Consider the following 15376-nt stretch of genomic DNA (forward strand, 5'->3'; position numbering starts at 1 on the left):
TTCACCTTTGAATATAGGAGCCAATTCTACATTTGACAATTATATAAGTGTGTAAAAGTTGGTCTTAGCTTAAAGAGTATAAAAAATATATAAACACTAATAAATCCACTAATCTAAACTAAATTCAACTTGCCAGAACACCTAATGTTAAATCCACTAATCTTAACTAAGAGTAAGCAACTTATTAATAAAATGATAAACACTAATAATAAACACCTAGTCTAAAACTGAATGAAGCACAATAGATTGAATAATAACATGTAGAACAATAAATAAAAGTAATAAACAACCTAATAATAATAGCCAAGAATAACAAACATGAAAGCAATATCAAAATGTTAAACCATTTCTTTGAGCACCAAGTGCAAAAATAAAATACTACAAAAAATTACTTCATGTTATCCATATTTCTCCATCGCGTACAAAAACAGTGGTTTGCAACATTCCTTATACTTCTGCAATTCAAGTAAGCTATTCAAGTAATGAAATTACCTATATGTCCAAGCTTTCAAAAAAAATCCAAATTTCCAGCAACCTTGTCTAGCTGGACAGCTCCAACGAGTTAACAAGTTTTTTTCACAAAATAATTACACCCTTACTTAAACAACATGTCCTATAAGCATACTTCCTTTAAGTATTTTTAGTAGATCAATTCACAAAAAACAACCAGAAGCCAATCCCCATCAACCTATGATACAAAACACACAAGATATCATTAGTAATATGATATAAAAAAATAACAATTTAATAATAAACAACATTATACCAAAAGGCAAAAATATACAACCTACCAGCAATTCATGTCTAGGCAATAAAATCTCCTTATAAGTTGGTTCTTCTCCCTACAAAATAAAAGAGAAAAAATAGTTAAGACAAGTTCTCAATAAGTTAAAACAAGTTCTAGATGGCAATGAAAAATCACTAGATAAAATTATACTTATACTTGATGATTTTTCCAAACCATGAAGTACTCGAACCTAATCAGTTCCACATAACATTTGTGTTGTTTCAACATACATTGATGCACGATAAGGATCAATCACTCTACCACCAGCACTAAATGTAGATTCTAAAGTCATTGTAGTAGTTGGAATTGACAAAATATCACGTGTCATCTTAGATAAAATGCGGTACTTTAGATCATTGACCTTCCACCACTCCAAGGCATCAAAATGTGAATCTGAATCCTCACTACAAATATATACACATTCCAAGTAAACATCCAAATTAGATTTCACTGGTCGAATGGTATCAACACTTCTAACAAATGATTCAAATATAGACCTGTCACTCATCACATTCTTCCCCACAACATTGATAGAACTACCACAAGAAGAACCTATATCTCGAGCATTTTCATGTCCACTTGACTCCACATTAGCTAAATTATATTTTTCAGCATATTCATCATACAACTCATGTAAGATTCTCAAGATGGTTTCTATGTTTCTAGTAGCTTCAGGTTCTGAATAAATTATTGGAACACAGAATTGAACAAGCATCATTTTGAACCTTGGATCTAAAATTGTAGCTACTGCTATAAGCAAGTTACATTCTCCCTAATATTTCTCAAACTTTGTATTCATCTTCACAACCTTTGCTCGTAGGTAATTATTTTGGTCAAGAGGCTTTTTGTTCAACACATCTTTTATTCTCCATACCTCAATTCCCCAATCTATGAAACACTTTTGAAGTGCATCAACAACAATAACCCCACTGTGTGGGGTGGGACATTACAAAAATTTAAGACTCTTTTTTGTAAATGCCAATCAGGATCAACAAAATAGCAGGTAACATCCATATATGAGGTCTTTTGACTTGAAGTCCACATGTCCGTTGTTAAGCTGACTTTATTCACACTTCTCGATATTATTTTCAGTTTCTTTTTCTCAATTTCATAAGTAGATTCACAATCATTTCTTGATGTAGTACAACTTATCTTTTGCCAATAAGGAGTATTAGCTTTCATAAATTTATTAAACACAACATGTTCCATCATGAAAAATGGATACTCGTGATAAAGTATCATGTGAGAAGCAAGTTCTCTTACTTTTTTCATATCATATGAGAAATTTTTTACTGTGTTCACATATTCAAGACCCTTCACGTCAATAGTTAAGATCTTTTACTTTTTAGAAGCAGCTATGTGTGGAAGATAACTAGTCAAGTGCCTATGGAAGTGAGTTGTAGAACCAGATGAAGAAATAGACAATAGGTCTTTGTGAAAGTTACATTCAGCTTTCTTTACACCATTCTTAACCACTATTTTAAAATCATTCCAAACAGTAGAAATTTTCTTCCTAGGCTTCCTCTGGTATGCATATTTTTGGTGATCCTTAGGGGCACTTGGGTTTTCTTCAACACCAATAATACCGTCAATTTCATGGTTCCCATAATCACTATCACACTCTATAAAGGTTGTGGTAATATCATCTCCTTGTGTAGGTTCTATATCTTCCATGAGTGGACTTGCAGATGAGCATTCTATATTTGCAACATGTTCAGTACATGTCTAAAAAAGATTTTTAGACAAGTAGTAGCAATATTAGACACAAAAGTAAAAACTGAATAACAAGTAATATAGTAAAAATCAAAGAATAAAAATTTAACAAAAAATGAATGACAAGTCAAAGGAATCACGCAAAAAGGTACAAAACCAAAAGAATTACGCAAATATAAGCTACTAACAAAAAATTAAAGACTGAAAACTGCTGCATTCAATCGATCTAGGAGTATTTTTAAAGAAAATGTAAGCCATTAACATAAAACAATAACTATTTTTACATACTAAATTACATATTATAAAACAGCATCAGAAAATTAACAACGAAAATAAACACAAAAATAACAACACTACTACTAGCACAACCAATAGCAGCAGATCCACACCATAGAGAAAACAAAAAGGGAATCGAGAAGAATAAAAAAAAAAAAATCTAAAGAGTTGCTCAGATCTACACCATAGAGAACAAAAAGGGAATCGATAAGAACCATACTACAACACACTGGGACAAAGAACAAATACGAGAAATTGAGAAATAGAGAAATAGAGAGATAAAGCTAACGGGAAAAGATGAAGAAAAAGCAAAAGATACAGAAGAGAAGGAGATCGACAATCACAATACCCGCATGCCACAATGGACTGAAATGAAGAAAATAAAAAACCCCACTAAGATGAAAAAAATATAGAGCTTAGAGCGAACCTGAGATGAAGAAAAAACACAAAGCACCATTGAAACGAGGACACTCTTTCAAACTATTAGGGTTTTGAACTTTTGAGTTTTCAATCTCACGGTCTCTCCTTAGTCCTCTCACTCTGCTCATGGGCAAAACAAAAACAATGCAAAGTCTCTAACTCTCTGTGCAACCCATCCCCTCAGTTTGAAAACGTCCCACCAAGGAACTGTGTCCCGCGTCTTGTTTTGTAAAAGAGTAAAAGACCCAAAAGCTTCAAGAATTAAATTCAAGTCCATCCAAAATGAATCCAGGAAAAAAAAAAAAAAGTCCGTCCAAAATGAAAAAAAGTTAAAACCAAGCATCCTGGGTCCCGCGTCTTGCTTTTTCTTTTTTATTTTTTTGTGCGTTGCGTTCCATCCAAAGTTCAAACCGAAAAATCAAAAGCTGAACTTAAAAAATAATTTACATGATTGCATGCGTGATGGGATAAAGATAAACTTGCCAAAAAAAAATCGATAAAGTAGTCTTGTCTATACTCAACGGAGGATAGAGAATATACATATATATATATATATATATATATATTAAAAACCCTACTGTTTGGCAAGTGTAGACAACTTGCCATAGATCAATTCGGAGAGGAACTTATCAAAATTGTGTAAAATCAGGAGTATTTAAATCATTTTTATTATATTGATAAGTAAAATTATTAAAATATCACATGTTTTAGTTAAATGGAGAGTTTTTTTTCTTTTTCTTTTTTATAGATAGAATGATTTAATTAATTACCATCCAAAGAAATTATATATGATCTATTAGTACCACTTATGATTGTTAGTTCATGTTTAAGAATATTTTTCATGTTTTTGCAACTAGGCACATGTGCAATATGCCCTTACTAGTGTGTGTATATATATATAAGAAGATTCAAAAATATATATATATATATATGAATATTAAAAAAAAGGGCGCCATATACGAAATGAAGATTCAAAAAAATATATATATTTAAGAGTATTAAACTATACATATTATATTATACTATGATATATTTTAATATATATGAATATTATTAATACTAATTATACTATTACTAATCCACACCATTATGGCCTATTTTATATATAATATACTATTACTATAATATACTATTAGTCTATCACTATATCTTATATTATAATTACTAATACTATAGTATCATACTATTAGTATGTTAGTGATTTAATATATATATATATATATATATATATATATATTAAATCTCTAATCTCTTATACTTGATATATATATTAATATATATAAATATTAGTAATACACTAATAGTATTAGTATATAGTAATACTATTGGTATAGTACTATTACTATATGATAGTGATAATATAGTATTATCAATAATACTATAGTGATATTAATACTATACATAATTATAGTGATTAGTATAACTATATTAGTATTAGTTATACTAATAGTTATATTAGTTATATTAGTATTAGTTATTATTAATACTATATACTATATTAACAGTGATATTAATACTATATATAGTTATAGTGATTAGTATAACTATATTAGTATTAGTTATAGAGATTTAGTATAGGTATAAGTTATAACTATAAGCTATATTAGTATTAGTATTAGTTATAGTTATTAGCATAACTATATATTAGTATTTGCTATAGTGATTTTAATTTAATATAATTATATAATAGTATTAGTATAATCACTATATTAATACTATTTGCTCAAATTTCAACTAAAGAATGAATGATCATGTTGGGTGCATTGATAAATGAATACGACCAATTGTGCCAAAACAAGTTGAATGTACTCTCTATTAATGCCGCTCTCAAGACAGTAAGTTGAATGGTTTAAATATCTCATTTCAAACTTATCGCTATTGTAATCTATACTTTAAAAATATTTGTACATAGTTGTGACTTGGTTCTTGTAAACCGTTGTATTATAATTATAAACATTATGCAGATCGTGTGTATAATATGTGTTGTAAACAGGAAAAAAAATTCTAAAAATATAGATAAATTTCTGTCTATTTATAATTAAAAATTTGAAATAAAATAAAATTGGTCAACTAGGCAGCCCTTACTAGTATTAGCCTATATAAAAGAGTAAAACCAGAAAAATAAAAAGGAAGGATAAAATATTAAATATGTGTCGTGCATGTGAAGAAATATTACCCAATTAAATCACAATTTATAAAATTAAGCATAAATCATGTTATCAATCAATTTAAGTCACAACTCGAATTTATATCTCTTAACCATTTATCCATCTAAAACTAATAATAATGTCGTGAAATAATTAAAATATATTGGTTCTAGATGTAAAAAATATGCAATAATTCAGCTCAATCACTTAATACATTATTATTGTAAAGTAACAAAATATGTTACTTATATATAAAGTAACAAAATATATTATTTATACAAAGTATAAAAAATAATACGTATAACACATAAAATATATACAATAAAATAATGTGTGTAAGAATATATATATATATAGAAATATTACGAGTATTATGACGAGCCCATAACGAATCGAGTCAAGTTAATATGAATTTTGTTCACGAGCCTACACCGAGTCGAGTCGAGATTACACGAGTTTAGCTCGTTTAATATTCGAACCAATATTAGTAATTGCGAACAACTCACTTATCAAATGAATCGAATCCGAATCGAGTTTATATGAGTCAAGCTCAAACTGTTCACGAGCAACTCTGTTCATTTGCAGCCCTAAACCTAGGTTCCAAGCAACTGGAATGTTCTTGGTGTTAACATATACAATTTAGGAATTTATATAATTTAGGACTTCTCTATTAATATTAACTATATAGATATATTACCATGTATATAGGCTAAATATTAAGGATCAGTTAGATACTCCCCATGTATAGCATTTGACCTACTTTCCTTGTATAGTGGCTTTTGGAGGTTGAGAACAAAAGTGGTTGAATACACAAAGCCAGTTTTTCCAAAGTTCTCTTTGAATTTTATGGTTTCTATAGTATTTTGACATGGTATCAGAGCAGGTTCAAATACTTGCTTGTTTTAATTTTTTTTTTCCGGTTCCTGGGTTTCTATCGGTGCCTTCTGTGGGGGTTTTTGGTTCGGTTCTTGTTGTCGGCAACCTCTGTTGTATTTTCCAATTCTATTCTAGAAGTCTGGGTTGGTTTCGATTTTTTCTATTTGTTGTCGGTGCCCTCTGTCGTGTTTCTTGGTTTGGGATATTGTTTTCAGAGCCTCTATTGTCGATTTCTGGTTGGTTGTGGCTTTTGGAGATTTCTGTTGCAAGTTTCTAGTTCCAGGGGTTTTTGGTTCAGTTCTTGTTGTCGGCAACCTCTGTTGTATTTTCCAGTTCTATTCTAGAAGTCTGGGTTGGTTTCGATTTTTTCTATTTGTTGTCGGTGCCCTCTGTCGTGTTTCTTGGTTTGGGATATTGTTTTCAGAGCCTCTATTGTCGATTTCTGGTTGGTTGTGGCTTTTGGAGATTTCTGTTGCAAGTTTCTGGTTCCAGGGTGCATTTCGGCACCCTCTGTTACAATCCCTGGTTCTGCTCAGTACGTTGGTGCCCTCTATTACGTTCCTAGTTTGTGCTTCTTTTCGGTGCAATATTTTTTTTTCACGGTGCAAGTTACAATTTTCTGGTGGGATATTCTCTCTGCCTCTTGGTTGCATCATGTCATCGGATAAGTTGGAATCGTTCCATATTAGGTTTACTCGCAAAAGTTATTCTGCTTGAGAGTTTCAATTTAAATTATTTGTCAAAGGAAAATAATTGTGGGGTCATATAGATGGGAGTGATCCCGCACCTAAAGGGAGTCAAGGCTTTGTCTAAGTGGAAAATTAAGGATGCTCGGGTTATGACTTGAATCCTTAGCACGTTTGAGCCTCATCTTGTTCTCAATCTGAGGCTTTATAAAATTGTTGCTGATATGTGGAATTATCTCAACACGGTTTACAATCAAGACGACTCCGCTAGGCGATTTCAATTAGAGTATGAGATGGCTAATTTCACACAAGGAAGTCTCTCAATTGAGGAATATTTTCATGTTTTCAAACTCTTTGGGCTGATTATTCCGACATTGTTTATGCTAATGTTCCCGCTGCAGCTCTCTCTGCTGTCCAAGCAGTGCATGCAACCAGCAGGCGCGATCAATTCTTGATGAAGCTACGACTCGACTTCGAAATTGCACGGCCTAATATGATGAATTGTCATCCTATACCATCTCTGGATCTTGTTCGAGTGAACTTCTTCGAGAGTAGTGTATCATAACTCACACTACCATGGAACATCAGGCCATTGTCAGTGCACCTGTTTCTGTGGCTTATGCAGCACAAGGGAGGAATAAGGATAGAGACTTGCGTGTTGTCCAGTGCTTTAGTTGTAAAACTTTTGGTCATATTGCTCTGGATTGCCCCAAGAAGTTTTGTAACAACTGCAAGAAACAGAGTCATATCATCTTTGTCTGTCCCATTCGACCTGAAAGGAAGCAGGGTATTGCTTATCATGCCTCCACTAGTGCCTCTAGTTCTGCTGCATTGCCTGCTGCCTCGCCGGTTGTTTCTATTCCTGCTCCTACAGCCTTAGCAAACCTAACACACTCACTCCTGAAATGGTACAACAAGCATTTCTGCTTTTTCTGCTTTTGGGCTCTCAGGTAATCATAAAGTTTTTTCTAAGCCATGGTATTTTGACTCTGGAGCCACTGACTAGATGACCAATACTGTTGTTCATCTTACAATGTCATAAATTATGATGGAAATCTGAAAATTAACACCGTTAATGGTAATTCTCTGCCTATCAGTGCTGTTGGTGATCTTTCCTCTTCCTTAACTGATGTTTTTGTGTCTCTTGATCTCTCCACAAACCTTATTTTTGTTGGTCAATTGGTTGATAATAATTGTAATGTCCATTTCTCCCATTCTGGTTATGTTGTGCAGGATTAAGTGTCAGGAAAGATCGCGAAGGGGCCTATAGTGGGACGACCCTTTCCTTTTCACGTTTTACCTTCCACTATTATTCCTAGTTTTCCTTTACTTTCCTTTACATGTAATGTTGTTAGTTTTGGAAATAAGATGTGGCATAGACATCTAGACCACCCAAATCTAATGTACTTCTTACTTTGTTTAATTTTGGATTATTGGGAAATAAAGCATATTCTTCTCCTAATCTTTCTTTTGATTGTACATCATACAAACTTGGAAAAAGTAAAGTTCTACATTTTCCTCATCATGCATCTCGTGCCTCACAATGTTTCGATATTATTCATAGTGATGTTTGGAGGATTGTACCTATTGTTTCTCATACGCATAACATTTGCTACTTTCATTGATAACTTTAGTCGCTTTACTGGGTTTACTTCCTTCGGGCTAAGGTTGAAGTTTTTTCAGTCTTTAAGCGCTTTCTTGCACTTCTTGAGACTCAATTCTCTACCAGCATCAATGTATTACGCTCTAATTCTAGCAGCAAATACATGTCTAATGAGTTTTAGGACTATCTTCAAAGCAAAGGAATCATCTCTCAACATTCTTGTCCTTTGACACCTCAATAAAATGGTATTTCTGACAGGAAAAATCGCCACCTTCTTGATGTGGTAAGAACTTTTTTACTTAAATCATCTGTTCCTCCTCGTTTTTGGTGTGAAGCACTTTCTACTTCAGTTCATTTGATCAATCGCTTATCCTCTCCTACGTTAAATCATGTTTCTCCTTTTTTTAAGTTGTTTGGTCATTCTCCTTTGTATTCTAATCTTCATACATTTGGTTGTGTTTATTTTGTGCATCTCCCTAGTTATGAACGACATAAACTCACTGTTTAGTCTGTTAAGTGTGTTTTTCTTGGTTATGATATCCCTCAAAAGGGTTATGTTTGTTATGATCCTCATGATCGTCGTATACGGATTTCTAGGAATGTGATTTTCTTTGAAAATCAATATTTCTTTCCATCTCGTGTTGAGATGCCATCTGCATCTTTATCTCTTCTGCCTAGCTTTTATAATTCCCCGACAATTGTGGAAAGGTTCAAACCTGGTTTTGTGTATGGAAGACGTAGTCGACATGAGTCTGGTTCCACTTCCTTTGTGCCCCCTCACGATCTTGACCTGGCACCTGCTCCGGCTTCCACCACTCTTCACCGGTCTACTCGCCCTTCTCAACCCCCTGATTGGTATGGTTTCTCCTCCATTGTCTCTCTTGTGGCTACTTTATCCTCTATTTACATTCTCTCTTGCTACAAACAGGCCATGGAACATGAGTGTTGGCAAAATGCAATGCAAACAGAACTTCAAGCACTTGAGAAGAATCACACTTGAGATATTGTTCATTGCCCCTACAGTCAAACCTATTGGGAGTAAATGGATTTTTTCTGTAAAGTTTCGTTTTGATGACTCTTTGGATCGGTACAAAGCTCGACTAGTAGCTCTGGAAAACAAACATGAATATGAGATTGATTATGAGGAGACATTTGCTCATGTTGCCAAAATGACCACGATTCAAACCATTTTAGCTATTGCTGCTTCATAGTCGTAGCAATTGCATCAGATGGATGTGAAGAACGTCTTTCTTCATGGTGATCTCTAAGAAGAAATCTACATGAAGCTTCCCTCTGGTATGACTACTTCTCCTCATGATGTCTGTAAGCAAATGTGTTCTCTGTATGGGCTCAAGCAAGCTCTCCGGGTTTGATTTGAGAAGTTTCGCAGTACATTTCTTACCTTCAATTTTACACAAAGTTAGTGTGATTCTTCTCTCTTCTTCCACAAGTCTGCATTGGGTATAGTCCTTCTCTTGGTTTATGTGGATGATATTGTCATTACTGGAACTGACTTTGGTTTGATTAATAAGTTTTAGCAGTTGTTGCATGCGACTTTCCATATGAAAGATCTTGGCCAGCTCACATACTTCTTAGAACTAAAAGTACATCATTAGGCCAATGGTATTTCTTAAACCAACATAAGTATATTCAAGATCTTATTACCTTGGTTGGCTTGGAGAACACTTCTTATATTGACTCCTATGGAGGTAAATGTCAAATACAGGAAAGATGAAGGGGACCTTCTGGATGATCCTACTCTCTATCAGTGCCTGGTTGGGAGTCTCATCTACTTGACCACTACTCACCCCGATATCTCCTACGTTGTTCATCAGGTCGGTCAATTTATGTCCTCTCCTCAGCATCTCCATCTTGCTGCAGTTGGATGCATCATCCATTATCTTCGAGGTTCTCCTACTCATGGGTTATTCTTTCCTACAGGCTCATCTCTTTAACTTGTTGCCTGTAGTGATGATAATTGGGCTGGGTGTCCGGATACACATCGATCTACTAGGGGTTGGTGTATGTTTTTAGGTGATGCCTTAATTTCTTAGAGATGTAAGAAACAAGATCGTGTTTCTAAATCTTCTACTGAGGTCGAGTATGGTGCCATGTCTACTGCTTGTTCTGAGATTGTATGGCTACGCGGTCTTCTTGAGGAACTCAAGTTTCCTTAGACTACTTCTACCCCTCTTCAAGCTGATAACACTAGTGCTATTCAGATTGCCACCAATCCCGTTTTCCACGAACGCACTAAGCACATTGAGGTTGATTGTCATTCTATCCAAGATACCTTAGAGAGTCGGGTGATATGTCTTCCTTACATTTCTTCAAATCTCCAAGTGGTCGATGTCTTCGCCAAAGTAATGACTCGACAGTGGCATCAATTTTTGGTTGGCAAATTGTTGCTGGTTGACTTACCAGCATCAATTTGAGAGGGTATGTTAACGTATACAGTTTAGAAATTTATATAATTTAGGACTTCTCTATTAGTACTAACTGCATAGATATATTACCATGTAACAATTTTCTTTGACTGAATCCCTCCTCATATTCCTTCTCATTCATTATGTAGCCAAAAATATATTACACCAAATCAACCATTCGAAATCTGACTTCCTATCCTATAGGGATTCAAATCTTAGATAAGATATGTTTCCCATATTTATCTACTCAATCTAAATATTCAACTTACAAATCATATAAATCCTATACAACAGTACAAATATATCTATACTCGAAATACATAGATAAAACGTAGGAATTAATTCAAATAAATATAATCCACTAATATCACCCCTCAAATTGATGCTGGTGCATCTACTAGCATCAATTTGCTAACTAGGAATTGATGTCGTTGTCTAGTCATCATTTTTGTGAATATATCAGCTACTTGAATATCCGTAGAGATATGAGGAAGAATAATAGACATAGCCTCATAGGCTTGATGAATATAGTGACAATTCACTTCAATATGTTTGGAACGCTCGTGAAATACTAAATTGGCAACAATTTGAATGGCACTAATGTTGTCACCATGAAGAGGAGTTGGCTTGTCTTGCGAAAAACCAATCTCTTGAAGAATGCCCCGTAACCACATCACCTCAGAGCACGCTGCTGACATGGCTCTATATTCAGCTTCAGTAGAGGATTTAGAAACACTCTTGCTTCTTGCATTTCCAGGAGATGAGTGAATCTCCAAGAAAGATGCACCACCCAGTTGTAGAACACCTAGAATCTGGGCAACCAGCCCAATCGGCATTACTATAAGCCATAAGTTGTAGAGAAGTGTTAGCAGGAAAAAATAACCCACAGTTAGGAGTCCCAATCAAATATCTAATAATATGACGAACAGCCACTAAATGCAAGTGCCTAGGAGTGTCCATAAATTTATTGACAATATGAACAACATATGAGATATTCGGACGTGTGATAGGGAGGTAGATTAGACTCCCAACAAGCTTCCTATATAATGTAGGATCAAAAATTAAATCATCCTTCCAATACTTCACGTTGACTTCCATAGGAGTATCAACTGAAGTAGTCTCCCCCAACCCAGCCAACTGAACAAGGTCCTGGGCGTATTTATGTTGATTAATAAATAACCCATGTATCTGATTGTGAACTTCCAGCCCAAGAACCAAGAAATAAGTCAACAGTCCCAAATCTTTCATATGAAAGACCTTATGAAGATGCATCTGAACCCTCTAAATAAATCTAATATCGGATCCAGTAATAATGATATTGTCCACATAGACCAACAGAAAAACAAAACCAGAATCACTCTTATGAAGGAACAAAGAAACATCATACGCACTCTGAGTGAATTGAAAATCAAGTAAGGTATTGCGAAACTTCTCAAACCAAGCTCTGGGAGCTTGTTTTAGACCATACAATGATCTTTTCAACTTACATACATCATTAGCTGAGGAAAGGGGCATACCAGAAGGAAGTTTCATTTAAATGTCCTCTTTTAAATCATCATGAAGGAAAGCATTCTTCAAATCCATCTGATGCAATTGCGAAGACTGAGAAGCGGCAATGGCAAGAAAGAGTCAAGCAGTCGTCATCTTAGCAACAGGAGCAAATGTCTCGTCATAATCAATTTTATATTCTTGTCTATTTCCCAAAGCTACCAAACGAGCTTTATATCTCTCAAGGGTCCCATCTGATCTAAGCTTCACGGAATACACCCACTTACTACCAATAGGTGTCGTAGAAGAAGGACAGGACACAATATCCCAAGTGTCAATTGACCGCTTGTGCATCTATTTCTACTTGCATGGCATTCCTCCAACACTCAAGTTTCATAACCTGCTTATAAGAGGAGGGAATAGCAATAGAAGAAAGTGTAGCATACATAAAAGAATGAGATGAAAAACCATACCGATCCAAGGGTTTGGAGACTCTAGAAGTATGCTAACAAAGTGGTGGATCATAAGATGTGTTAAGGGATTGATCAAGAGCCACGGGCAGATGCTCAGGAGGGGCAGAAAGAGTGGTCAGATCTGCTGGATAAGATGGTTTACACCTGGTGTAAACACAACCAAGTTTAAACTGAGCGAAAGCTAGTGTAGAAGTTGTATCCTTATCTAAAAAATTTGGCAAAATATAGAAACTATGAGGAATAGGATCTAGATAAGTATGAAAAAATTGTTGTTTGTCAAAGAATGCCACATTGTGAGAAACTCGAATGCGTTTAGCCTGAGGATCATAACAAACAAAACCCTTCTGCAAAGAATTATACCCTAAAAATGCACATTGGACTGATTGAGCATAAAGTTTGTGTCTTTCGTGAGATAGAAGATGCACAAAACAAACACAACCAAATGAGTGCAATTGGGAATAGTCTGGGGAGTGCCCAAATAGCAAAGAATAAGGAGAAACATTGTCTAATACTAGAGTAGGTAATCTATTAATTAAATACACAGCAGTAGACAAAGTTTCACACCAAAAATGAGAGGGCAGACCTGAATCAATTAGGAAAGCCCGGAACATATCAAGAAGATGACGATTCTTTCTTTCAGCTACTCCATTTTGTTGTGGAGTATATGGACAAGAACTTGAAAAATAATTCCTTGATCTTGCAGGAACATTTGAAACTCAGTAGATATATATTCTCCTCCTGAATCGGAGCGAAGAACCTTAAGAAAGGTAGAAAATTGATTAGTGAGATAATAAGCCAAGAAACGCTTGAATACCAGACATACTTCATTCTTAGTGCAAAGAAAGTAAATCCATGTAAAACGAGTATAATAATCAATAAACGTCACAAAATATTTATAACCATCATAAGATTCTATCGGGGCAATACCCCACACATCACTATGAATAACATCAAATGCACGAGTGGCATGAGATCCTTTTGAAGGAAAAGGCAAAACTTTACTTTTAGCTAACTTGCATGTATCACAATCAAAATTTAATTGATCAAGAGAATATAAATCTTTATTGCCTATTAAACAAGAAGATGACAACTTATGAAGTATGTGAAAATCCAACCGCCTATGCCAATCCTTCACAGTCAAAGTACCAACATTACAACAAAACGAAGATAAAGACTTTGACTCAACAGATTTTGAATCTAAACATAAAGGAAACAACCAACCCTCTTTAGGACCCCTCGCGATCATCTTCCCGATCACCTGATCCTGTACAAGACAACCAAAAGAAGTGAATGACACTCTACAATTGTTGTCAACTAATTGTCCAATAGAAATCAGATTGGTATTTAATGAAAGAGACAGCAAAACATTATTTAAGGAAGTAGAAATGTCACCTATGACAATGATAGGTAGGGAACTACCATCTACCGTGTGAATTTTAAGTGGACCAGCATACTGTAAGACATTAACAAGAGATGGAGAGGTACTTGTCATATGGTTGGTGGCACCGAAATCAAAATACCAAGGTTTAGAGTCAGATTTGGTTTTACCTGAAATACCAAAAGCTGAAAGAGCTGAGATGATCATTTGTTGGACCATTTCTGGTGTAATAGAAGTGGAATTGTGAGAAGTGGAAGCTGGAACATGAGAGGAAGTGGCCAAGGTAGAACTGGCAGCACTAGTAACCTCAGCAGCAGCTGAATAGGCAGTTGCTTGGCGACATGGAAGACGTATTGGGCAATCCTTGATAATATGTCCTTGCTTCTTGTAATAGTTGCAAGTTTTCTTAGAACAATTGGCAACGAGATGCCTATAACCTTTGCAACTATAGCATTTAGTAGTGCTCAAAGCCCTCCCTCTGGTTTTTCCTTGAGCTGCATATCCACAGGAGCTGGAGTAGCTTGTTCCATGGTCGTTTGAGTCATCAATCTTTGCTCCTCTTGAAATATCTCTCCCAAACACATATCAAGTGGAGGCACAAGATCTCGATTCATCAGATTAGCACGAATAAATTCAAATTCAGGACTTAGTTTCATAAGAAAATGTGCCCGCATACTTGCTTCATGAACAGCTTGAATATCAACCAAACTTGTTGCTAGAATTGAAGTGTATACAATATCTGTATACTCAGCCCACAAGTTACAAAAATCAAAATAAAACTCCTCCACAAAGAGAGCTCCTTGAGAGAAATTCGACATCTTTTGTTCGAGTTGAAATCTCCTAGCTGCATTATTTTGAGTATACAGCCGCTTCATATCACGAGCATTCTTGAATGAGCGTAAATTCAAGATAAAATAGGGAGCAACAGATCCAAGAATCCAAGACATGACTCAGGCATCCTTAATTTCCCAAGAAACCCGTTGATCTTTGTCCTCTGGAGCCACATTACTCCCATCAATATGACCACAAAGTTCCTTTCCTTTCGCCAATAGTTGAAACTGAAAAGACCACGCAGCATAATTCTTTCCATTGAATCGGACCAG

At 34.8% G+C, this 15376-nt stretch overlaps 1 protein-coding gene and 1 long non-coding RNA gene across 2 annotated transcripts; one reads left to right on the top strand and one right to left on the bottom strand.

Annotated features, from left to right (window-relative positions):
• LOC121238080 lies at positions 1-3440 on the bottom strand. The gene is made up of 3 exons (XR_005935082.1): positions 2797-3440; positions 1933-1934; positions 1-118 (listed from the first exon to the last, which is right to left on the bottom strand). It is a non-coding gene; the product is annotated as an uncharacterized LOC121238080 (long non-coding RNA).
• A 5632-nt stretch (positions 3441-9072) lies between these two features.
• LOC121237998 lies at positions 9073-10106 on the top strand. Its single transcript, XM_041134912.1, has 2 exons — positions 9073-9363; positions 9437-10106. Exons 1-2 carry the CDS (start codon positions 9155-9157, stop codon positions 9717-9719), a joined length of 492 nt encoding a protein of 163 aa, XP_040990846.1. The 5' UTR covers positions 9073-9154; the 3' UTR covers positions 9720-10106.
• Positions 10107-15376: the final 5270 nt, after the last annotated feature.

This window comes from Juglans microcarpa x Juglans regia, chromosome 1D (assembly GCF_004785595.1).
Source record: "Juglans microcarpa x Juglans regia isolate MS1-56 chromosome 1D, Jm3101_v1.0, whole genome shotgun sequence".
In the NCBI taxonomy this organism is placed as follows: Eukaryota; Viridiplantae; Streptophyta; class Magnoliopsida; order Fagales; family Juglandaceae; genus Juglans; species Juglans microcarpa x Juglans regia.

Coding starts and splice junctions, on each gene's coding strand:
- LOC121237998 (XM_041134912.1), top strand. CDS start 9,155: ATGCCATCTGCATCTTTATCTCTTCTGCCTAGCTTTTATAATTCCCCG. Junction 9,364..9,436: donor CCTTCTCAACCCCCTGATTG/GTATGGTTTCTC, acceptor TGCTACAAACAG/GCCATGGAACATGAGTGTTG.